At 48.6% G+C, this 24365-nt stretch overlaps 1 protein-coding gene and 2 non-coding genes across 3 annotated transcripts; all 3 read left to right on the top strand.

Annotated features, from left to right (window-relative positions):
• Positions 1-114: 114 nt before the first annotated feature.
• On the top strand, positions 115-21756 carry LOC110071071 (protein brambleberry). Its single transcript, XM_078392038.1, has 13 exons — positions 115-202; positions 3536-3795; positions 4604-4732; positions 4931-5116; positions 6834-7056; positions 7838-7954; positions 8394-8573; positions 15746-15952; positions 17277-17436; positions 19310-19374; positions 19959-20137; positions 20544-20635; positions 21268-21756. Exons 2-13 carry the CDS (start codon positions 3550-3552, stop codon positions 21419-21421), a joined length of 1938 nt encoding a protein of 645 aa, XP_078248164.1. The 5' UTR covers positions 115-202; positions 3536-3549; the 3' UTR covers positions 21422-21756.
• On the top strand, positions 9336-9526 carry LOC140707193 (U2 spliceosomal RNA). The gene has a single exon (XR_012087126.2). It is a non-coding gene; the product is annotated as a U2 spliceosomal RNA (small nuclear RNA).
• On the top strand, positions 12221-12411 carry LOC140707192 (U2 spliceosomal RNA). The gene has a single exon (XR_012087125.2). It is a non-coding gene; the product is annotated as a U2 spliceosomal RNA (small nuclear RNA).
• Positions 21757-24365: the final 2609 nt, after the last annotated feature.

Below are 24365 nucleotides of genomic sequence, written 5' to 3'. Positions count from 1 at the left end.
AACCCCGCCCTCTTTCATGAATGGAAAGCTTGCAGCGAATACAACCGCCCCTCCTTCCTAGGCTGCGGATTGGCAGGGACGCTGGTGACGTCACCCGCGGGAGTTTTCCATAAATGGACCGGGCCCTTTTTTCCCGCCCCGCGGCGTTTACAATGCGGTGTTGCGCGGAGGCGGTGGAGGCGTAGCGAGTTGCGGGAGGCAGGTAGGCAGGCGGGCAGGTGAGGAAGGACCCCGGCGGGGGGGAATATTGGGGGGGTGTCCCCCCCAATAGGTTTTGCTCCAGCAGTGAGGAATGGCCTCCCGCCCCAGAAAAAAACAAAAATCTTGTTTTTTCTGTTTATTTTAGATACTTCTGGTTCCACCTTTCTGCGAGAAAAATTAACATCGTTAGAGGCACAAGAGTAAAAAGATAAAAACAGTAAATTAGTTAAGTGTGAAAGAAGAATCAATAACATAATCATAATGATAGGTAAATGCCCTGGGAAGCAGCAGCAATAATAATAATAATAATAATAATAATAATAATAATAATAATAATAATAATAATAATAATAATAATAATAATAATAATAATAATAATAATAATAATAATAATAATAATAATAATGTGGCTTGGCCTCTGATTTGGAAGTGGTGTTATAGAATATCACTATTATTATTACTCTTGGGAAAACTGCTGCCCCATCTTTTATGAAAGTCTCAAAAATGGCTTGAATTTCTTTATTTTCTTCATAGGAGTTCACTTAGTTTTTTAGCTTCATCTCCATCCCAAAATGAATAAAACTCCAGTGAAAGCCAACAAAGATGACCTGCACATCCTACTTTGACCCATAAAATAGTGTATCAGTCCTTTGTTTCAAAGAAACCCATTGCCTTAAAACCATCTTCAGAGCCTGTCTCAAAAACAGGCAGCAAAGAGGATCAATATTTTCTGGGCACGAGCATCCTTTTTCCAACGCAGTCTATCCCAGCTGTTTGAAAGCTGGTTTCTTCCTGGGCTGCTCACAGGCCGACAGTACTTCCCAGGGACATGCAATGCTTCCCATCCTGGGCTCCCCCAGATGCTCTGCGGCTACACCGCTCAGGAATCCTGGCCACACAGCTAGTAGTGAAGGCTTCTGGGAGTTGTAGTCCAAGAATATGTGATGGCCCCAAGGTTGGTTAGGGTCAGTTCTGTCTCTACCTTTCTTTTGAGGGCTATTGACCTGGAATGTATCCCACACACTGGGCAGCTTTCATCTATTGTAGAGGCCAATAATGTAATCTCCCCAGAACAATAGCCCTCCACCAAAGCAGCAATCCTCTTAAAACAACATTATCAAGTATGTAGTGGGATGGAAAGGACCCACATCTACAGGGATTTTTCCACCATGGGGCAAAGTTGCGTCATTATCTACAAGCAAAATTGACACAGGCCGCAACAACAGATACACCTTTTACGAATGTTCCAACCTGCTTACATTCTCAGTGTCTAATCTCATGCCACTTAGACGCCTAGCATCGATAGTTTTTTAATTGTTCTGATTGTGGCCATCGTGCATGTATTTACTCCAGCAAACACTGTGGATGCATTCCGTTGCCCTTACCAACTCAGAGAACAATATAGAGAACGACTCTTTGGTTCCTCTACTGACCTCGTCTGATACGGTGACTTGAAAATATTTGCAAAAATATACAGTAAAAGGCAAAATTAAAGAACGCTTCCCTGATCGCTTAGGACTCGTAAGAGAAAAATTCCTGTTAAATGCGCCTCTGAAGAGATACTGTTGGAAATAACTAGGTACAGTATTCATAGTAGCACCCAAGTGAAGAAGGTGCTATTTCTTACACTTAGAAGGTATATTGGCAACTACACATGACATTGCTGGTCCTCCCGAAAAGTAACTAGTTAAACTTAATTACATTCTACATAATGGGGCTTTCAGAGAAGTAGCCGTGTCAGTGTGTGCACCAGATGAGACAAAACACAACACGTTGCAGGAGATAAAAATGTTGCGGTGCCTTCAGGGTTAAGTAACAAAATAAACAAGGGCCATCAAGTCAAATTCTGACTTAGGGTGACTTTTTTCAAGGTGTCCCAGGGAGAGAATATTCAGAAGTGGTTCCCCCTTTCCCCTTCTTCCTGGGGGCGCCCTGGGACGGTGCCGCTGGCCCAAGGCCACCCAGGCTGGCTCTTCTCGCTGGAAGGGCAGGAGGGAATTGAACACCCAACCTCAGGCTCTACGGCCGAATAAACTAAAGATGAAGTGCTGTATTTTAATGTGGGCTTTCTTGGAGGGAGTCCAGGAAAAAAAACTTGTTCTGCATCAAAATATAACAGCCTTGAATGAGCCACAAATTTCTTGCCTCTTTTTTTTTTGTTTGAGAGGTTTCTGTGCTGTGTCAGGGGAAAAAAAGAAGTTTTTCTTTCTCTCGGGCATTCCAATGAACACTCAGCCCCTTCATCCATATTGCTCTGCTGCTAAAATCTACACCCCCACCTCTTCTTGGCCTTCCACTCTCCCCTCCCAGAGAGGGGTTTTCTCCCAGGAGCTCTGCTCTACTCTAGAGAAGTTGCTACATGTTCTCTCTCCCTGTCTGAAGAATCCCACGAGGCCCATTCCTGTCGTCTTCCTTCCAGAAGGAAGGAATTCGTATTCTCCCAACAACGAATACGAATTTTTCTCGCCGGTTATTCTTGCAAATGGTCCAGTAACCTAAGAGGAGCAGAACATTTAGTTATTCATTGATATAAGTAAGACGGCTTGTCGTAATAACAGTAACTTACTTAACTCCTGGATGGGAAGTTGCATGTGTTTGTTTGCTAGTTGCTAGTGGATGTGGACCACGACTAAACAACAACTGTGGATGGGTCCAGGACAGAGTTCAGGTCTTCCTGCTGCGCTTCCAGAGGCATCTGGTTAACCATTGTGGCGTCAAAATGCTGAACTGGAAAGGCTTCTGGACACCTCCCATCTGCGGGATTTTCTTAGCTGTTCACTTTTCCTGAATTTAAGTAAACAATGATAGCCGTTTAGCAGGTTAGAAGATGGTTAGCTTAGCCCTTACCTGAAAGGCCAAAGGCCCTCCTTCATGAACCGAAAGCTGTCATTGCTGCCAATCTGTTGTTTTTATTCCACAAGGTTTAAAAGCATGCACTGTGTTGGATTATATGAAATTACACGGGCGGATTAGCACAGAGAAACCCTTACTCGGGATTCTGAATTTTTTTTCCCTTTTGCATATGGATTATGTTTTATGCAAGCCTCCAGAATGCAAAGGTCAGAGAAAATTTTTTTCAGCGGGAAGGTTGAACTACACTGTTTGCTGCACTGCTAAGTGGATTTGTATGACACTAGGAGAAGGGAGCGAAAACCGAGCCCTTCTTACTTAGGCAAAAAGGAAAAAGCTGAGCCATTTTGCACGCTCGTTCTTGGGGGTTCTTCATGTGGGGTGTGTGGATTTGTTTTGGAGCAGACGTGGGAAGTTTCCAGGCGTGACCTCTATTTTCTCCCCGTGAAGAGGCTGTGGCAAGTTTGCTTTCTCTCTCTTGCAGAGTGTGTTCCGAAGATGCTCCCCCTCGGGCGCTGGGCCCTGTTCCTTCCGCTCCTCCTGCTTTGGGCTGCTGCCCCCTCCTTTGGGTTTTTCAGCTGGTTCACTCGGACTGCGACCCCAGCGCCCGCTCCAGACCCCACACCTCCTCCCGATCCTGGAAATCTGGGGCCTGTCCCTTTTGAGATGACCACAGCAGATGAGGGGTTCCTGGCCGAAGCCCAGCGGTGGCAGCTCTCACCCCTCGACGCCTGTCACCATAAGGTTTGCTTGTGCCTTAGCATAGTGGGCTAGGGGTCTTGCCCCCAGGGCAACGCTAAAATAAAGTTGTTTGGGGGTTTCCAGCATCCTGCTTTCTAGAGATTTGAGGCAACTTTAGAACAGGTGGAGGTGGTCTTTCCCAGTTCCCAAGTATTTTACCAGGTAGAGGATTACAAGACAAAAACTGCAGCAAAATGGTACAGTGTCATCTTGATTCCCTGGGGCAGTAAAGAAACAAACTGTGCTGCTTATATATTGCCCCATAGTGCTTAAAGCACGCTGTGGGCCGTTTGCAATTTAATTATGCAGGCTACGCTTGGCCTCTCACTCCCCAGCAAGCTGGGTACTCCCCATTGACAGACCTCAGAAAGATGGAAAGCTGAGTCGACATTGACTCGGCTACTTAAGCCCATTGGGACTTAATAACTTGAGCCCCATCATGCTTAGTGAGGCAGGTCCCCATGACTGTGGGACTCCTTCATTACTGGGGCTACCTGGTAGCCCTGATGCTAAGTGAGCCCCCCCACCTTTGCACTGCTATATAATAGATGGACAGCCGTTTCCAAAAATGTTCTCCTTTTTCATGCCAGTGCGTGGTCCTCTCAAAGAAGCCTGGGATAAATAATGGCCTTTACAACGTCTGTAGCTAATTATCCAGGCATGAAAGGCATTAAGAAAAAGATACAGGGTGCTTCAGATTTACCGTCTACCTTTTAAAAAATCCCCTTTTGCTCCCAGACGTCTTGTCGACAGTGAAGGAATCGCTCTCCCCCCTCCGGTTCTTCTCCTTTCTCCTTGACCTTGTTGCTAGGTGATCGCCCAGCTCCGGTCATCTTGCACGGCCCTTACAGAGGAAGAGCTGGCCAAACTTGGGGTGTCCCTCTTCAACTGCCAGGCCAGCGTGGAGGGTCGGAGGACTTACCTGTGCTCTGCGGATATGGTAAGTCGGGAGGTTTGCGGATCTACCCGTAAGGAGGGATCTGAGCCTACAGATCTACAGCGACTTCTCGATTTTGATGGAGGGGACAACCTGCGAAAGTAAAACTGTGCCCCCCCTCAAGAATTTTGCAATCTCAGATGCCCTTCTCCCCCCCCCCCCCGGTCAATCACAGTCCCCCCGCACCTTTCCTTCCAACAGACCCTGGCTGAATGCACGGCGGAGATGGATCCTGATACTTGGAACGCCTACCACATCGTGAGCAACCGAGCGCGCGCTGTCTGCTACGCCACCCGCCAGATGCAGTTCAAGCGCCGGGCTGAACACACCGTCAACGCGCTGGTCTCTACGGCGGTTGGCCAGCTGGAGGCTATGAAGGCACTGAAGGTCTGTCTGTGGCACAGCTGCAGCATTCCCTCAGCTTCCGCCATGGGGGGGGGGTTCATCAATAGCCAGAGGTGGCCCCCATGAGTCTGTGGAACCCAGTTTGGTGGTGTTCTTGGTGGGAGTGACAAACCTGCATCAGGGAAACGGCCCATGTTGCCCGTGGTACATGGCCCCTAATAAAGTGCTTTTTGCCTTCCTGAGCGTGTGCCTAAGAATGCAAAAAGGACCATTTTATTTGTTGGCCAATGTGATGCCGTGGCTGAGACCGTCTCACCTTATGCAGGCATAAATCCGCGATTGGATTGTGGCCGGAGTGTTTTACTCTCCCCACCGCCGGAGGGTGGCTCACATCCTGGCTAAAGAGGTGATGACCACGAACAGGACAGGGTGCAGATTAGAAGTGGCTGTAAAAAGAGAAGGAACAAAATGCATTCCGTCTGACAGAAGGTTCAAAGTAAATGAATAATATTGGAAATTGCGAACGTCTGTGCCTGGTGCTTGAAAGGCATCAAAGTAGGCGCTTTTTCAGGGAAAGGAACACCAACCCAGAAGCGTCCCCTGAAAGGGAGGAGCAGGAGAGAGATCCCACAGGGGTTGGAGGGGGAAAAAGGCAAGCCTCCAGCCCCCCCCCCCATGAGAGGCAGCGCCAGGCCTAGAAAGAGCCATTTTTAAAAAACCAAAAAAGGGTTTTGTGGGGTGGGGGGAGGCTCTTCGGGTTTGTTTGGAGGGGGCTTGGTGGTGGCAAAGTCGTGTTTTCCATAAAACCCAGGAGCCCAGAAGCGCTGTTCTGAGAACCTGTTAAAAAAGAGAGAAAACAGGACAGGCCGGGCCAAACGTTTTTGCACGCAAAAGATCTTGAGGCTGCAAAAAGAGCGGTGGATCCAGAGAGACAGGCCAGGATCCTATTGGGACCGCTTTATGTTGCGGTCCGTGTCATCCCATTCGCTGCAACAACCAAGGGCCACTCAAGAACACGTTGCCACTGGCATAACTGGTTGCACGTCAAGCTGCCGTGAGCAGCGCACAGTTCAGAAGGGTGGTCAGCCGGGTGGTCAGCTGGCAGCCATTTTCTGCCACTGTAGTTGACACAATTACGGTGGAGGTTGGCACAGTTTCCCCGTGGTGTTCTGGCCATTATATTGTTCCATGCTTTTCCGAAACCTGCTGGGATGGGCGTTGGGGGATAAGGGTGAGGAACCTGAGGGAACAGGAGGGAAGGAGCCACTGATGCAAAAGCTTGCATCCATTTCCAGGCTGTTTTCTAGGAAGTGGGTGCAAAAAGCTGCAGCTTTTCCAATCCCTTGTCTTGGAGAGCAGCGGCTGCATTTTGCAAAAACTAGCAAGCACAGAAAAATAACCACCACAAGGAGATTTATGGCATCTTAAAAATTAAACTGTTTTTTGCATCAGTTCTTTCATACTCGCGCCTACTTCACTGCATGCAATGAGGTCTTAGCAGTTTCTCCCGAGTTTTCCTCACCTCTTATCAGCTTTCCTGTCCCTTCCTTCTTTTTCCTTCTTTCCTGTTTATTTCCATGCATGCTCCAAGACTTCCTGCCTGGATGCTCTGCTTGTTTTCTCTCCCCCTCGCCTCTGACCCGCCTTCCTTGTGGGTCTTCGCTGGGGTGTCTCTCCTGCTTCTTTCAACGTCATCTTTGAATTCTCACTGTAGCTGCAGTTCCTTCTGACGATTTTGATTTTCCCCCACCCTCCGCAGAATGGCCAAGAAGAGCTGAAAACCTTGACCTCTGAGTCCCTGGAGAAGGTGGCGAGTGGCCAGCAGGACCTCCTGGTCCAGCAGGAGAGATTCCAGAACAGCCAAGAACAGATGGAGGCGTCCATACAAGGCAACCTGGCTCAGCTGGCAGAGGAGAAAGCCCTGATTGCCAGTGGGCAGCAACAGGTGGCCCGGCTGATCGAGGGCATCGTGAAGAGAATGGGTGAGGGAAAAACAGCAAGGGGCAAAGCGGTCTTGAGGAGGGCACCCTGGCGCTGTCCCCACCACGCAGAATCCTACCGCCTTGCACAGCTTGAAAAGGCAATCGTTTGCAAGCGATTCTGCTGGCTGTCATGCTTTATTCTTCCTAATGGTTTGCCAATCTCGGTGGCTGGCATCTTCAGAGGACAAGAGCTAGAACTCTGTGTTCTGGTGTAGTGTGTGGGATAGTTGACTGTTTGTAGCTGTGGGATCAGCTTTTTGTTCTTTTCAGGAGATTGGGTGATTAAGGTGATCAGTGTGTTTTTTGTTGTCGGTGTATTGTTGTGATAAGGGAGGGAGATTATCTGTCACTGTGATTGATGGGTGTCATTCGCTAGTCTTTTGTGTGCAGTGATCCCTGGTCCTTGTGGTCCCCTGCTACTGTTTTGCTTGAGGGGGGGCATGTCCTTCTGTCCCTACGCTTTGCCGGGGAGCCCTGTTATTTTCCAACACAAACAACTTTCCTGGTCATGTGGTTTGGCCCCACCACTTCCAGTCCTGCGTTGCTCTTAAACGAGGAGTGTGTCATTCTGTGGCTTTTCCACTTTTTTTAAAAAAAAAAGGCACAAGGGGGGAAGAGAGGTGAGGGGGGGGAAAGAGCTCAAAGGAACCAGGAGCTCTCCCGCCTGCGTTGGAGGAAGCCCGTTGTATGTACAGAATGAATTTTCCCAGTGCTGGAAATGCCCCCCCCCCGTTATGTCATGTGCAATGGGTGGGTTTCCAACATGGTTCTCTTCCGGCAGAAAACGTGAGTGGTCATCTCAACAGCCAGGGCGCCGATCTGCGAGAGGGCCACCAAGCTATCCTGAAAGATCTGGCCGAAGTACAGCGTGGAGCCCAAGAAGTCTATGCCAAAATCGGTTCGTATCTCAAGCTCGTCCTGTCCTCTGGTGCCCCAATCACTGGGCAAGGCTGCCCGTCCACTGCCTTCTGAATCTACAATGTTTGGCTTCTAATAGAGATTTTAAAAAAAACTAATGTTTGATGTCTTGAATTTTGATTATTAAATCACCCTTATCTCAGAGAGTTGGCTCAATAGCTCAGTGAGTTAGGAATCGGGCTATGGAGCCAGAGGTTGGGAGTTTGAAAATCCCCAGTGCTGCCTCCCTGTGAGTAGAGAGCCAGCCTGGGTGGCCCTGGGCAAAAGCTGGACAGTCCCAGGGCACCGCAGGAAGAAGGGGAAAGGGGGGAACCCCTTCTGTGTGTCTCTCTACTAAGAAACCCTGAAAAGGGATCACCCTAAGTTTGAATTCGTTTGGCAGCACATCATAATTATGATCCTTCTTGTGATCTTGCCAGAGATCGGCTTGGGCTCGTTCCTGACCTATCAGAACCAGACCACCCAATATTATGAGGAATTAATGAAGAAACTGCAAAAACTGAACGAGAGCCTCGGGCTGGTCTTGTCCACCATGGAGCGGATGCAGAGCAAGTTGGGGGCGCAGCTGCAGCATATCCAAAGGTTCATCACCTGGGCAGGTAAATCGGCCGTCTTTGCAAAACAGGGAAGGGACTTCAAGGAAGTAGCAGTGGCTGTCCTTCAGGCAGACTTCGAATATGGTGTCGGTGCCTCTTGGAAGGTTCTCTCTGCTGGAGGAGGAGGAGGATTTTAGTTTTACGGAAAATGCCATTAAGAGGTCCAATGAAATGCAGTGGTGCTTTAATTCCCAACCTATTTCTAGTCGTTGTTGGGAAACTCTTCAAAAGTCTGTTCAAATAGAGGGGACGATTTTTAAAATATTCCTGCACCAACCAGCCTTCAGCTTTGGGTGTGGCTCGTTCTCTGTCTTTTTGTCCGCCCGACTTAAAACAAAAAGGGATGTTGTGAAATCCTGGGAAAATTGCCTAAATGCCTAAGTCAGGGAAGACTTGACTGCAGGCAGACACACAGACGGTGTGACTCATGGGGGACTCCTGCTGGCCAGCTGAGTGCATGACAGCTTCGCAGCGCTTGATGGGGAAGGAGGAAGGCATATGCTAATTACCGGCCAATGGCTGTCAGGAGGACCCAAGAAATGCACAAGGATCCCAGAAAGGGCCCCTTTCCACAGGATCGGCTTCTCCCAGGAAAGTGGGAGAAATCGGATGGAAAACCCCAATGTTTTCAGAGTACGTGGTGTGGGGTTAGCCGCCGTGTGGGTCGTGGAGCTGGGCCGGGCGCTTCCGAGCAGGGCCTTGCTCCTGGGCACCTGGGAGGGTGGGAGAAAGGGAGACCCCGGTGTTTTCCGGCCCAGTTGAGTTATCGCTTCTCGGCCTTTTGGCTAAGATCAAGTGTAGTATCTGTTCTTATCAGTTTAATATCTGATACGTCCTCTATCTGAGGACTATATATTAAATGTATTTTTGGAGCTGGGAGATGGAAGAGGGGCTTGCTCCGTCCACTCCGCGCATCGACCTGGTATTGCAGTGCCTCCAGGAACGGTGCACACCACTCTCCCCCCCTTGTGGCTGGTTCAAAAAGCAGATTGAAATGGATCTTTCTTTTATCCTTACACCTCTTCTTGGATCTCTTCTTCTCCTTTTGTGTGGAGAGGTCTTGATTCTGTGTTTCACTTTCTGTTCTGTACCCTTTTGTGTGACTTTCCTTTTCATTCGCTGGAATGGAAACCCATGGGAGGTGTGTGTTGTGGAAATGCATATCCGCCAGTCCTCCTTCTGTCTCTTGGGTCCAAAAAGGCTGCGTAAAATCTGTCCCCCCCTCCTTCTCCTTCCGCCACCTGTGTGCGTTGGTGTTTTTCCCTGGAGCTGGGAAGTGAAATCAAACCAAAGCAATCTTCTTGGTGGATTTCTGTTGGGTCCACTTACGGATACCGCACTGCACTTCAGGATACCGATACCGCACTTCAGGAAAGAGGCTGACAAACTGGAGCAAGGGAGGAGGAGGATTGGGGGCTGGAAACCAAGCCTGAGGAGGAAAGGCTGGAAGAACTGGGCCTGTTTTGCTTTGAGAAAAGAGGACTGAGGGGTGATAGGATGTTAAGTCATGTCCGACTCTTCGTGACCCCATGGATCAGAGCAGCCCCTCCTGTCTTCCACTGCCTCTTGGAGTTGGGTCGCTTCGGTGACCCTGTCCATCCATCTAATCATCCTCTGTTGTCCCCTTCTTCTCCTCTTGCCTTCACACTTTCCCAACATCAGGGTCTTTTCCAGGGATTCTTCTCTTCTCATGAGATGGCCAAAGTACTGGAGCCTCTGCTTCAGGATCTGGCCTTCCAGTGAGCACTCAGACTTGAATCCCTTCAGAATGGATAGGTTTGTTCTCCTTGCAGTCCAGGGGACTCTCAAGAGTCTCCTCCAGCACCACAATTCAAAAGCATCAGTTCTTCGGCGGTCAACTTTCTTTATGGTGCAGCTCTCATTTCCAATACATCACTACTGGAAGAACCATAGCTTTGATTATGCGGACCTTTTTCAGCAAGGTGATGTCTCTGCTTTTAAGATGCTGTCTAGGTTCATCATTGCTTCATCCCAAGAAGCAGGCGTCTTTTAATTTCATGGCTGCTGTCTCCATCTGCAATGATCATGGAGCCCAAGAAAGTGAAATCTGTCACTGCCTCCATATCTTCCCCGTCTATTTGCCAGGAGATGATGGGGCCAGTGGACATGATCTTAGGTTTTTTTGATGTTGAGCTTCAGACCGTTTTTTGTGCTCTTCTGTTTCACCCTCATTAAGAGGTTCTTTAATTCCTCCTCACTTTCTGCCATCAGAGTGTTCTTCCGGCAGTCTTAATTCCGGCTTGGGATTCCTCCAGTCCGGCCTTTTGCATGATGTATTCTGCATATAAGTTGAATAAGCAGGGAGACTATATACACGGCAAGTATTCTTTAGCTGGCCCTATGAGCAGCAGGATTTATTAATGTTTTAATGATTGTTTTTAATATAGGATATTATTATAATATTGCCTATTGTTAATGGTTTTAACGGTTTTAAAGTTTTAATATTGTTGTACACTGCTCAGAGACCACTGGTAATGGCGCAGCTAAGAAATCTTGTAAACAAATAAGCAAATAAATAACAAGCAAGCAAGCTTCATCCTCCTCTGGAATCTAGGACACTCTGCACAAGGACTGGCTGATTTATTTTATTTAAAGCAGTTATAATAATAACTGTGTGCTTTTCTCCTGGAAGGGCCCAGTGGGGGAATTAAAACTCCCAACCTGGGCAACCACACCCTGAAGCTCTGCTCTGCTATTCAACCACCTCCTGAAACCGTTGCAGCCCACCCTATATTGGAGGCTCTCAGGTCAGCTGACAGAGCCGTATCGAACGGTTTAAAAACATGTGGTCCTTTAAAACAACTCAAATCAAAACAATTCAAAAACACATCGAGTCCAAATATTAGGGCCACTGCATGAAAGCCAACAGCCTTCAGAGCCCCAAAGCCTCTTAATAAAGAGGCTGGAACATTTCCTCAGCCTGCTGGCCAGTTCTCAAGAAGGGAGCATTTCACTGTCTGCCTTGTCCTTCCCCCCCCCGGGCCTGATCCCCCCCCTTGCATCCTTCCCAGTTTCCCCCCCACCCCAATAAGACTGTGTCTCTTTTGCAAACTGATCTCTGGGGTTTATTTTGTGGTCTGCCCTCTCTGTGGATCCCTAGTTTAGGGATCTGGCTGGGTGTTTGATTCCCCTATTGGGCCTCCTGGGAGAAAAGGCCCTGTACCGTCCCAGGGCAACCCCAGAAGGAGAGGGAAGGGGAAACCCTGCATGTCTGTATTCTCTACCCTGGAAAAGGTGGCTCTAAAGTCAGGGCAGACTTGACTGCAGGCAGACACACAGACGGTGTGACCCGTGGGGGACCCCTGCTGGCCAGCCAAGGGCATGACAACATCGCAGCACTTGATGGGGAAGGAGGAAGGCATATGCTAATTACCGGCCAATGGCTGTCAGGAGGACCCAAGAAATGCAGAAGGATCGCAGAAAGGGCCCCTTTCCACAGGATCTGCTTCTCCCAGGAAAGTGGGAGAAACCGGATGGAAAACCCCAATGTTTTCAGAGTACGTGGTGTGGGGTTAGCTGCTGTGTGGGTCGTGGAGCTGGGCCGGGCACTTCCGAGCAGGGCCTTGCTCCTGGGCACCTGGGAGGGCGGCAGAAACGGAGACCCCGGTGTTTTCCGGCCCAGTGGAGTTATCGCTTCTCGGCCTTTTGGCTAAGATCAAGTGTAGTATCTGTTCTTATCAGTTTAATATCTGATACGTTCTCTATCTGAGGACTACATATTAAATGGATTTTTGGAGCTGGGAGATGGAAGAGGGGCTTGCTCCGTCCACTCCGCGCATCGACCTGGTATTGCAGTGCCTCCAGGAACGGTGCACACCACTCTCCCCCCCTATGGCTGGTTGGAAAAACAGATTGAAATAGATCTTGGTCTGGATCTTTCTTTTACCATTACTCCTTTTCTTGGATCTCTTCTTCTCCCTTTGTGTGGAGGGATCTTGGTTTGTGTTTTGCTTTTTGTTGTCTACCCGTTTGTGTCTCTTTCCTTTTCATTAGCTGTAAGGGGAAGGCATTGGATTAAATGCATCAGAGTCAATGCCTTGAACCCAGTCCCCCTTCTGTCTCTTGGGTCCAAAAAGTTTGTGTAAAATTCCGCCCCCCCTTCTCCTTCCACCATCCAGGTTGAAATTCGGTGTGTGTGAACACATAATAATGTTGTTCACCGAAGCACATAATAATGTTGTTGTTGTTTAGTCGTTCAGTCGTGTCTGACTCTTTATGACCCCCTCATGGACCAGAGCACGCCAGGCCCTCCTGTCTTCCACGGCCTCCCGGAGTTGGGTCAAAGTCAGGTTGGTCACTTCCCTGACCCTGTCCAACCATCTCGTCCTCTGTCATCCCCTTCTCCTCTTGCCTCCACACCTGCCCAACATCAGGGTCTTAAAGCATAATAATAAGCTCAAGCCAAAGAAAGCCAGGTTTAGGCTGATGATCAGGGGAGAAAACAATCAGCATGACAGTGGATCTGATGACCTCAGGAGGTGGTGAGCACTCCCAACCTTAGAGGCCTTCAAGAGAAAATTGAATTACTATATGTCAGGTCTGTTTTAATTTGCATTCCTGCCTTGAGCTCCATGGCCTTAGAGGCCTCCTTCCCATTCAGTGATTCTGTGGTTTCCCTGAAAGACTTCATAATTTGTGGGGAAAGGCTTTTCTGGTGGTTTAACTTAATTCCTAATCCCAAATCTGTTCACATGCGGGCCATGTTAAATGGACAGTCTTTCCTCCCCCAGCTAAATACAGTGGGGTCTTGACTTAAGAACGGCTCGAGTTAAGAACATTTTGACTTAAGAACCGCTCTCATAGGAAAATATTGACTTGATTTCCTCATAGGAAAATATTGACTTAGATTTCAGTATGGAGGCAGCAGGAAAAGAGGAAGACCCCAATCTGAGATGGACGGACTCCCTCAAAGAAGAAGCCACAGGGTTGAGTCTACAAGAGCTGAGCATTCTGGAGACGGCTCATTCCTAGGCTCGCCTTCCGTTGGGAGCGGCCACTTGACGGCACCCAACAACGACAGTGATGTGGAAGAATCTGCGGTTGGGACACGCTCCCTTAATTGTAGATGGAGTGGAGGCAGCCTGGAAGGGTGATTTCTGCACCGGCTGTGATTTCCTCCTGGGGGATTCAAGAGTCTCTCTCTCTTCTGCTCACACGGCTCACCCCTTTGGTGGCCTGCCACTGCGCCAGGACGGTCCAAGAGGGGCCAAGGTCCCTAAAAACCTATTTCCCCACAAAACCTGTTACTCTTTCGCAGAGGGCACCCTAACCTTGGCTGCTGTCGCTGGAAGAGACGAATGCGTTTGTGGGCTCCTCCCTGGAAAAGTTTTAGAGGCTGTTGCCCAGGGAAGCTTCATCCGGGAAAGAGAAGCACAATCCGAGGGAGGGATAACATTATTATCATGAGAGCCGGAAACTTAGCAGAACTCTGGATATCCCTGTGATTGGCTGGTGATGGGGGAATGAGTTGGGATCATTTGTGGAAATGAAGTGGGTAATAGTGTGGCAACGTAGGAAAGAAAGGAAAAGGTGCAGCAGAGAATTATTAATCTGATTAATTAGATTTCTATCCCGCTCATCTAGACCCAAGGTGGACGGGGCAAAAGCTGTAGACTAGAAGCCAGGGAGCCAGGATGCGTTGGCTAATGAGATTTAGATGAACGTACTTCCCTCTGTTTTCCTATCTGCTGTTTTGTTTAAGTGCTAAAAACTGTAAAACCTATTTTTTTTTCTCTCCCTAGAGATGCAATTATGATAGATATAATCCAGTGGAATATTTACACCAGTGTATGTAGAATGGCGTCACTTGGAGCACAAATAGCTGCTAATGAATGAGTCCTCGGCTGAATTTCCAGACATGTGCCAACTGGGGACTTATTAATTGGTGGCTATCCACAGCTTCAGGTTATGTCACTGCACTTAACGTCTCTTTAAACCTTCAGCTGCATTCTTGCCAAGAAATATTCAATGCTTTTCAAAGTCTAAAAAAAATGTTTTTAGCATTGTTTTGAATCTTTTATTTTAATATCGCAAAGCCCTTGCTTGCCTGGTGTTAATGAATGCGTTTCAATAGCTTGATGAGCTGCTGATCCACTTCTAGGCAGGATTCAGAGTGTTGGTTCTAAGCTATAAAGTCCTTAAATTGAGACTCTGGAACTCCCTCCCACTGGAGGCCAGCCTGGCCCCATCTTTGCTGTCCTTCCACAAGCAGGCAAAGGCCTTTCTCTTCAGGTAAGCTTCTCCAGCTTACCTGAGTGGGATGTTTTTAATGGATGGTTGAGCCTTACTGCTTTGAGTGTGTTTTCAGTATTGCCAAAAACATATTCAAAGGGTTTTCTAATATGGTACATATTTATTTTTATGCTTTTTAGTATCTGTGTCCTCGTTGTTAGGTTTAAATACTGTCTTTTAATGATGCAATGCCCCTTGGGTCCTTTTAAGGAGAAAGGTGGGGCAAAAATATTTTAAATAAGTAAACCCAATTGCCTTTTTTTGGGGGGGGGGGCTTTATCATGTGTTGTATGGGCCACTAACAAAATCAAAGGATAACAGACTGTTGGAAGGGCAGTTGGAAAAGCGAAAGGTGTTCATCAGCACCACCCCTGGCATGAGGACTAGAAAATTGGGGAGTGAGTTTTAAATAATGTGTGAAAAGTAATTCATTCCCATATTTGTGCTGCATGCCCCTATGGAGACCAGGCAGAGGTCTTCCTTGGTGTAGCCCACTTTATGTGAGGGTCGAGCCGAGGGGAACTCTGCCAATGGCTTCCCATTCTCGCCAGTTCTCTCCAGCATAGACCAACAGCTGCCGGTGGAGGAGGAGGAGAGGCTGTGCTCTGTCCACCCCAGGTTTTGAGCCTGGTTGGTTGGCCTTTGCTTGGTTGGGGAAGGACAGCAAAGATGGGGGGCCAGCCTTGGCGAGTGTTACTTCACACAGAGTTAGGGAAGGAGGAGAACGCTTCCGGCTTTGATTCCTTGCTTGTTCCTGGCCGTCTCCTGGTTCTTGACCTCCCCGGATCTTGCCAGGCAGGTCGGAGCCTTGCCCCGAGGAGCAAACAGCCGAGGCTACACCAAGACAGGCTTTGTGAGGATGCTCGGAGAGCAACGCTGTCGCGAAAAGCGAACTCATGGACTGATCTGCTTCCGTCCCGCAGGGTTCAGCCTGAGCTCCATCTACACCTGCGTTCTGCACGGCAGTTACTTCCTCCTGGCGGCCCTCATCATGACGTTCCTGCAGATCCCCGGCCTCCCGCGTGCCGTGCTGCTCATCCTGGTCGTGGCGAACGCCCTCTTTGAGCTCAACCAAGGCCTTTCCTGGGGGTTTCATTCTCTCACCAGCCTCTTGGTGTTCACGGTGGCAGGTGAGTGCGCCCTGGGCTCTTTTTTTTTTAAACCTCTGCATGCCGTTTCTCACAGATCTTGCAGTCCAGTAAACATAGCGATGAGTTTAAAAACAGCGTTGTCTGTGTGAACTGCAAGAGTGATTATGTTGACAAGATTAGACATATAGTTTTCTGTTTATAAGAATGGAGATCATTGAGGAATGAATGGGCCTGTGTGGATATTATGGTGGATAAGTAATTTTAAAGAGGAAATGAGGAATGTTTATGATGAGAGTTAGATGGATGGAAATGCAGATGAGAGAATTTACAAAATTTATTATAAACTTAGGATTTTAGATACTTAATTAGATACACAAAATAGGGATGTGGAATATAACATGTGCAGATGCACATGGATATATTATTTCTGTAGTCAGAATTTACATAATAGATAAGCTGGCATGGGAAATACCTCCCTGCCTGTATGCTCTGTTAGTCTTGTATTTTTTTTAGTTTTATGTGTTATTGTTTTGTAGGTATGTATGTTATAAAAAATAATAAAATATTAAAAAAAACTAGCGTTGTGGCCATAAGGAAGTACCGCTTTTGGATAACAGGGAGGTAGGGATGTGACATTGGAAAAGTCATGTTTTAAGGCGGTGGGGGGGAGCTACGTTGCTTCACGGACGCAAAGCGTTCTCAAGTAGCTTTTTAAAGGAGAGGTTTAGAGGCATTTCCACAGGAATCAATTTATGGTTTATGACATTCTCTGAAAAGCCCACAGTTGTTTCTTAAAGAAAAAAATGACAATAAAGAACGCCACCGGGCAACTTCACCGATAGTGTTATTCCCTAACATTGCAACAAGCGAAGGCCAATGAATTATTTTTCAAGTTCTAGAATGATTCAGAGGAATATTCATTTTTGAAAGTAGCTTTCTAAGCTCTGGCGGTAAGCTCCCCACTGTGGTCAGGATTTGCCTCTTCTCCCATATTGGGTGCTTCCTAATAAAGGGGCTTGTGCTTCTTGGGTCGTGCGTGGGCTACGTCCCCCTTTTGCAAAGGCAAATCTGCTTTTTATGCCATCCTGATGAATTCCCTTTAACGCCGGTGAATTCCACTTGCTAAAGACTTCCTAAGATGGGGAGGCTCAGTCATTGTTGTCAAACAGACACTCACAACTTCTATTGCCAACCCATGGCACAGAAAAAAAACATAGCATGCTCTGATGGCGCACTTAGAAGCGTCACATTTTTCTTTCTTTCGGACCGCCGCTCCCAGGATCAACCCGAAGCCCTGTCTGTCGCCTGGGTGGTTCTGGGAACTGCGGTCCAACATTGTCACGACCTGTTCTTCTACCTTTAGGCGACTGGGTGCTCAGAAGATTCTTCCAGAGTGCTCTGAGGAGGAAACGCATCTCCCTTCAACCGTCTCTGTCATTTCCCCAGAAAATGCCGGGCGCGCACCCTCACGAAGCGGATCTGAAACATGCCAAGCGCTGCCGCGTCACTTCCACTCCTGAAAGGTAAGGAACGGTGGCCGTGGAACAGAACGATCCTATCGAAGGCTTTTAGGGCAGTTAATTATTGGTGGACCTGACTTTGAATGGTCCTCCCACCTTTGAATTGTGGGGTTGCCGTGTGGGGGGGGACGTTGTTTTCAAAGATGAGCTGTAATAGGTAAAGGTTCCCCTTGACAATTTGACCAGTCGTGTCCAATTCTAGGGCGTGGTTCTCATTCTTGTTTCCAAGCCATACAGCCAGCGTTTGTCCGTAGACAGTTTCCGTGGTCATGGGGCCAGCGCAACTAGACACGGAACGCTGTTATAGCTGTCATAGCTGGTTGTCATCTCATGACTCAACTGTGGCAGGAAGGAAACTGAGCCTTGGCATCTCTAGGGAATCGGTTCCGCTGCTGGCATCTGAAAAAACCCAAAGGCAACAAAGCCACTCAGTCTTGCTCTGAGTCTGCTTTTCACAGTTGATTTGGCAAAAAAAACTCTGTTGGTCTGGAAAGTTACGGCAAGCTTGGTTAGAATCTGGATGGGGAAGGATCACACTTGAAAAGGAGAAGATCTGCTCTGGACGGCGAAGTTCCCGGGACTCTTCCAGGGAAGGGTGGGCAAGATTCTCTTCCGAAGCTCTAAAGCAGCCGTTCTAATTTGTTGGTTTTTTTTGCCATGGCCCTAAAAGAAATGGAAGCCAAGTCAGGATTGTGCAGGTTGCAGAACAAACCTTATTAGCTTGGGTGTGTGTGTGTGTGTGAAGAATTTTCTTTCTAGTCTGTGGCCCCCTTCCAATCGGCCCGGGACCCTCGGGGGGGGCTTTTGAGAAGGGCTGCTCTAGAGCAGTGGTTCTTAACCTTTTTGAAAGAAACTCCCCCTTGAGCCATTGAGGAAGTTATCATCGCCCCCCCTCCCTGAGGTGATATCTTACCTACCTACCTACCTACCTACCTACCTACCTACCTACCTACCTACCTACCTACCTACCTACCTACCTACCTACCTACCTTGTCTCCTTCCCCACCCGGGTGCGAGGCAGCGCTTCACGGGGCGAGGATGAGGACCCAGGAGACCCTTTCCTTCCACCCGATCCACACTCAGTGCTCCCCTAAAGGAGAAAGGCGAGACGTGGCAGGTAGAAAGAGCTGGATCATCTGGCGGCCGCAGCAGCACCAGATCTACTGCCAGCACTGCGGCTGCAGTCGCCTTCACAGGTTTGGCTTGCTCCAGCGCCCCCCTACCGCTCCCCTTCTGCTCCATCGCCCCCATGCCGCCCCTTTTCGTTCTACCGCCCCCCCCTGAAAAATGAAATCGCCCCCTGGGGGGCATTATTGCCCACGTTAAGAACCACTGCTCTAGAGGACCAGAAGCTGAGACTGGTGACTCAGGGGGTCGTTTTCTGAGCTTCCAGCAAAGAACAATGAAATATCTCGTGAAATTACAGGTCACGGGAGGCCGTAGGATAGATGGAGGGCTGTTAAAAGTGGCATTGGAGTTCCCTAACTCTGTGCTCCAGAGGCACACTTTGTAGTGTCGTCAGCATGTCCGACACCGTGTTTGCGCAACCCCAAATGGGACACTTTGGATCCTTTGAGACGTCACAGCAGGCGGTGGGGAGGGTGGTTGTGGCAGCTCTCTAGATTAATGGGGAAATTCTCGGGGGTGGAGGGGCTAGAGGGTCCCATGTCTGCAAGGGAAGAGGATCTCTCTCTCTCTCTCTCTCTCTCTCTCTCTCTCTCTCTCTCTCTCTCTCTCTCTCTCTCTCTCTCTCACACACACACACACACACACACACACACACACACACACACACACACACACACACACACACACACACACACACACACACACACACACACACACACACACACCCTGGTGCCTTTCTTCTCTGCAGGGAAGGCGATGGTGGCCTCTTGAAAGAGGAGCTGGACAGCCTGGAAGAGGTGAGCTACCTGTCAGGTGAGCAAAACAGAGGGTGTTCTGGGCTTTCAGGAGTGGCGTGGACTTGGTTTCTATGTGTTTTGCGTTTCCTGTAAGGCGGCACAGAGCAGAAATTGCAGGCTTCTGGGGTTCCCCCCCCCCGGAGGTTTATGATATTTTGAGGGACTCTGCAGAGCTGGGGGGAGGCTTTAGGCATGAGCTGAGCTGGACGGACAGAGGGACTGTGAGGGGACCACCTTACATAGCAATATTTACTTGCAAGTCTCGTTGTAATGAATATCTGGATCCTAATCATATTGCATGCCTACATCAGTCTAAAGGGCCAAGGTACATTTACCCTGCAAAGGTAAATTGCGACTCATTAACAAATCATCTCTTCGGTGCTTCATCGTGAGTCGGTTGAACGACCTAACACACAGCCGAGAAACCAAATGGTGACTCCCTAATTGGAGGCGATTGGCCAGCATGAGTTGTATGCAGGTGCCATAATCACACCATAGGATTTTGGTCCTCAATTCTAAGAATTTTGCAATCCCATTGAGGCCTGTGGCTGCTGCTTCACATCCTCTCTCCCTGCCAACCAAGCTCTTTGTTTTTTACAGAGGGATCCCGGTTGGGAAAAGAAGCCCCAGAGAAAGGGGCTGACTTATCGCCTTTTCCCCGGGAAAGGGTGACGGAGAGCACCGTGCTGTTTTCTGCAGACTGGAAGCCTCGGGAGGGTCCCTCGGTCCATCAAATGAGCCTCCGACGTATCAGCTTGGCCCGATCCACCCGGCACGAGGTATCTTGGAAGGGAGGAGAGGCCCCTCTGGTTTGGGCACACGGTGCTTGGGAGGGAATTCTCAAACGTTTCAGAAGAGTGTGTTCCCAGTATTGGGAATTCATGGATCTTTGATTTTTCTGTGGAATCCCTCCTTCTAATGCTTTCCTTGGAAGTCCAGGTACTTTCTTTTTAATCTCAGGAGATGGACTGGCAAAAAAAAAAAAAAAACCACTAGAATTTGGGTTGGAAAAGTTGTGCTGGGACTGTGTTGGCCCACGGCTGTTTTTGCTGATCTTCCCGAGTTCCGCTTTGGCACCTGAAATTGGAACGAAATCCAAGCTGCTCTCTTCCCTTGGCCAGAAGGTGGTTTTTCTGTACTCTGGGCTCACGATGCCACGTGTTATGGTCTTTCTTTTCTTGACAGACGTCCTTGGAAAGATTCCACCACCATCGGGGCCTCCGCCCCTTTCCCGACTCAAGGACCTCGTCCCCCAACGAGTCCATGGCTAGCGATATGTAAGTGTCACGCTTGGGGTGGGTCTTCTCTCGTCGGGCCTGAAGTGGGCGGCGGAAGGGAACAGCGAAAATAAATCCCCTTTCCTTCTCACATGGGGTTCCCAGTAGGGTTTTGGCTCTTGACGCCTCACTTGTGTGGTTGGTATCGCTACCCTGTCTGTGAACATCAAAACAGGTATCAAAAAGTGTGCCAGCTGTCAGACATGACTGAACGCTTCATCAGGCTAAAGACTGCAAAAATGGGCAGGTATGGGGAGGACACTAGGCGGGCTGGACCAGACGTCTTTCCTGCCTGCAGGTGTTCTTAAGGTGTGATGGAGGAGAGAGAAGCAGTGCAGACGGTCCTATGGGGGGGGGGTCATCAGGTGTTGTAGATTTCACCTGGAATAGACTTAACGCCACATAACCACAAAACTGACGGACTTACCGAGAGCTGGAAAGTTAAGGAACTTTTCTTCCTCCCTGTTAGACAGGAAGTCGCCCCCAAGGGAGACCAGCTCCTCGGGGAGCTTTATCTTTCCTGTCGACACAGAGTCCATCTCATCCTACGGGATGAAGGCGGTCCTCTGAGCTCCACAGGACGCTTCATCTGACCGACCCTGACTGTATCGCTCCTCACTCTCCCTTCCCAGGTCCACGGGCTCAGCCTCCGGAAGGCCGTTCTGCCAAGCGGTCACCAGGACCGGACAGCCGTGCCGGAAAAAGGCCCTCCAAGGCCACGCCTTCTGCCACGTCCATGATTCAGGTCAGGTCTCTTACCTCGGTCAGTCGGTGCCCTCCTTCTAGAAGCTGGCTGTCTGCCCAAAGGCCGGACCTGAACTATTTGGGGCACGCCGGTGTTGGTCATGAACCTGGGGGCCCCCGTTCTTACTGCTCCTTTCTAAGGAGGACTTTTTAACTTAAAAAGAAAAATACTTCACTCCCGTTTTATTTTTGTGTCCTTCTGAGTGAAAGGATGCCAACATCATTCCGATGGATCTTCCTTGAAGAAAACAGGCTTCTGTAACTTCCCCGGTAGAGACACCAACGATCCTGGGCCTTCTTGGTCCAAGTTAAAGGAGAGAGGCAGATTTCCAACTGAAGGCCAGTGTGACAGCTTCTTGTCCTTCTCCACAAGGCGTTTTTTTTTAAATGGGTGCCTGCCCAGCTGTAGCTGTGCTTGGTCCCCCACAAATGCAAGCTACGATCCTCCTTTATCCCATGCCATTTTCTACAAGGGACTTACTTGTCTTACTTCCCCCCCCCCCACATACACACCCCTCCTGCAGACAACCACTTGAGCCAAGTGATGCTACCTGCCTTTTCTTCTCTACTGTCTTTTTTAAAAATGTGAAACTTGCCACATGCATCCTGAATAAATGTGTTTGCACTACCACCGGCATTTTCCACCTCTATTTAGAGGCAGAGCACATCGCCGTCTTCAGGGCTAGGCATCGGGCAGCTTTTCAGTTTGCTTTGCACAATTATTCCTGCACGGAGCATTTTGAATGCTTTCCCTGGGAAGTATTTGTACTGGGGTTAAAGTGGGGTGTTTCCCCCCAAGAACAGAAGGATATTGGGGGGGCGCTCTTGGTGTCTCCCACAAGGTCTGAGTTGCCTCTGCCGTTTCAAAAAGCTATTTTTTTGGGGGGGGGAAGCAGAAACATCACCTCCAACTTCAGGACAAAACTCCCCAGCTCAGAGTAGGAGGCGTCCAGAGAAGCAGGCCAAGCGTGGAGGGTGGTTTAATCTATTGCATCTTTATAGGGGCACCCCTACTCTCCCCCGCTGTATCAGAATTAAAACAGTCCAACACAAAGATGTTTTTTTTTACTTTGGAGCCGAGGAATGCAATTACTATTTTTTAAAAAAATACTATTTGGGGGCAAGATGAAATAGAGGACCTCTGTTTTGCGTATCAAGACAATGACCAGCTATTAGATTAAAAAAACACACACCTGGATAGTTACCTGTCTTGGGTCACCAAAATGTCACCTAAAAAAGAGAGAGATTAGCTCTAAAACCCTTTGGAATTCCTAATCAGTCTCCGTGATACAATATGGTGAGTTCTGAAAGTCTCAAGACACTTGCCTCTATCAAATACTTTGATGGTCCAGGCAACCCTCTTTCTTGGTATTTACCTGCAGGGTGAATAGCTCTGTTCCTTTTCTATTAGAGTATGTGGAATATTTTGGCCACCTCATGAGAAGAGAAGACTCCCTGGGAAAGACCCTGATGTTGGGAAAGTGTGAGGGCAAGATGAGAAGGGGACGAGAGGACGAAATTGTTGGACAGCATCATCGAAGCAATGTACCAACATGAATATGACCCAACTCTGGGAGGCAGTGGAAAACAGGAGGGCCTGGCGTGCTCTGGTCCATGGGGTCACGAAGAGTAGGACATGACTAAACAACAATGCGGAATAGTAAAAGCAGAGGGGGTGGTGGTCTACTGCTCATCTCTGGCTTTACCCTACTCAGAAGTTGCCAATGGGTTGAGATGGTGAATCCTGACCCATGCACAGGGAACTCTTTGTATCCTTCATGCAAAGCCATTAACAAGGCCATGAATCCTTCATGCAAAGGAGGAAATACTTCAGAGGAAACTTAATTGGGCCTTTGCAGTATTGCTTAATAGCTGCTTATTGAGACCAAATTGCTAACTTGCGCTGGATTATGGAGAAAGCCAGAGAGTTCCAGAAAAATATCTACTTCTGCTTCATTGACTATGCGAAAGCCTTTGACTGTGTGGACCACAGCAAACTATGGCAAGTTCTTAAAGAAATGGGAGTGCCTGACCACTTTATCTGTCTCTTGAGAAACCTATATGTGGGACAGGAAGCAACAGTTAGAACTGGTCATGGAACAACTGAGTGGTTCAAAATTGGGAAAGGAGTACGGCAAGGCTGTATATTGTCCCCCAGCTTATTTAACTTATATGCAGAATACATCATGCGGAAGGCTGGACTGGAAGAAACCCAAGCCGGAATTAAGATTGCCGGAAGAAATATCAACAACCTCCGATATGCAGATGATACCACTCTGATGGCAGAAAGTGAGGAGGAATTAAAGAACCTTGTAATGAGAGTGAAAGAGGAGAGTGCAAAAAACGGTCTGAAACTCAACATCAAAAAAACTAAGATCATGGCCACTGGTCCCATCACCTCCTGGGAAATAGAAGGGGAAGATATGGAGGCAGTGTCAAATTTTATCTTCCTGGGCTCCATGACCACTGCAGATGGAGACAGCAGCCCTGAAATTAAAAGGCGCCTTCTTCTTGGGAGGAAAGCAATGACAAATCTGGACAGCATCTTGAAAAGCAGAGACATCACCTTGCCAACAAAAGTCCGAATAGTCAAAGCTATGGTTTTTCCTGTCGTGATGTATGGAAGTGAGAGCTGGACCATAAAGAAAGCAGACCGCCGAAGAATTGATGCCTTCGAATTGTGGTGCTGGAGGAGGCTCTTGAGAATCCCCTGGACTGCAAGGAGAACAAACCTATCAGTTCTAAAGGAAATCAACCCTGAGTGCTCACTGGAAGGACAGATCCTGAAGCTGAGGCTCCAGTACTTTGGCCATCTAATGAGAAGAAAAGACTCCCTGGAAAAGACCCTGATGTTGGGAAAGTGTGATGGCAAGAGGAGAAGGGGACGACCGAGGATGAGATGGCTGGACAGTGTCTGCGAAGCAACCAACATGAACCTGACACAACTCCGGGAGGCAGTAGAAGACAGGAGGGCCTGGCGTGCTCT

The sequence above is a fragment of the Pogona vitticeps genome, chromosome 4 (assembly GCF_051106095.1).
Source record: "Pogona vitticeps strain Pit_001003342236 chromosome 4, PviZW2.1, whole genome shotgun sequence".
Classification (NCBI taxonomy): domain Eukaryota; kingdom Metazoa; phylum Chordata; class Lepidosauria; order Squamata; family Agamidae; genus Pogona; species Pogona vitticeps.
The sequence above is the reverse complement of the archived record's forward strand: the minus strand, read 5'-3'. Positions and strand labels throughout refer to the sequence as shown.

Coding starts and splice junctions, on each gene's coding strand:
- LOC110071071 (XM_078392038.1), top strand. CDS start 3,550: ATGCTCCCCCTCGGGCGCTGGGCCCTGTTCCTTCCGCTCCTCCTGCTT. Junction 5,117..6,833: donor AGGCTATGAAGGCACTGAAG/GTCTGTCTGTGG, acceptor CACCCTCCGCAG/AATGGCCAAGAAGAGCTGAA. Junction 20,636..21,267: donor GAGTCCATGGCTAGCGATAT/GTAAGTGTCACG, acceptor CTCCCTTCCCAG/GTCCACGGGCTCAGCCTCCG.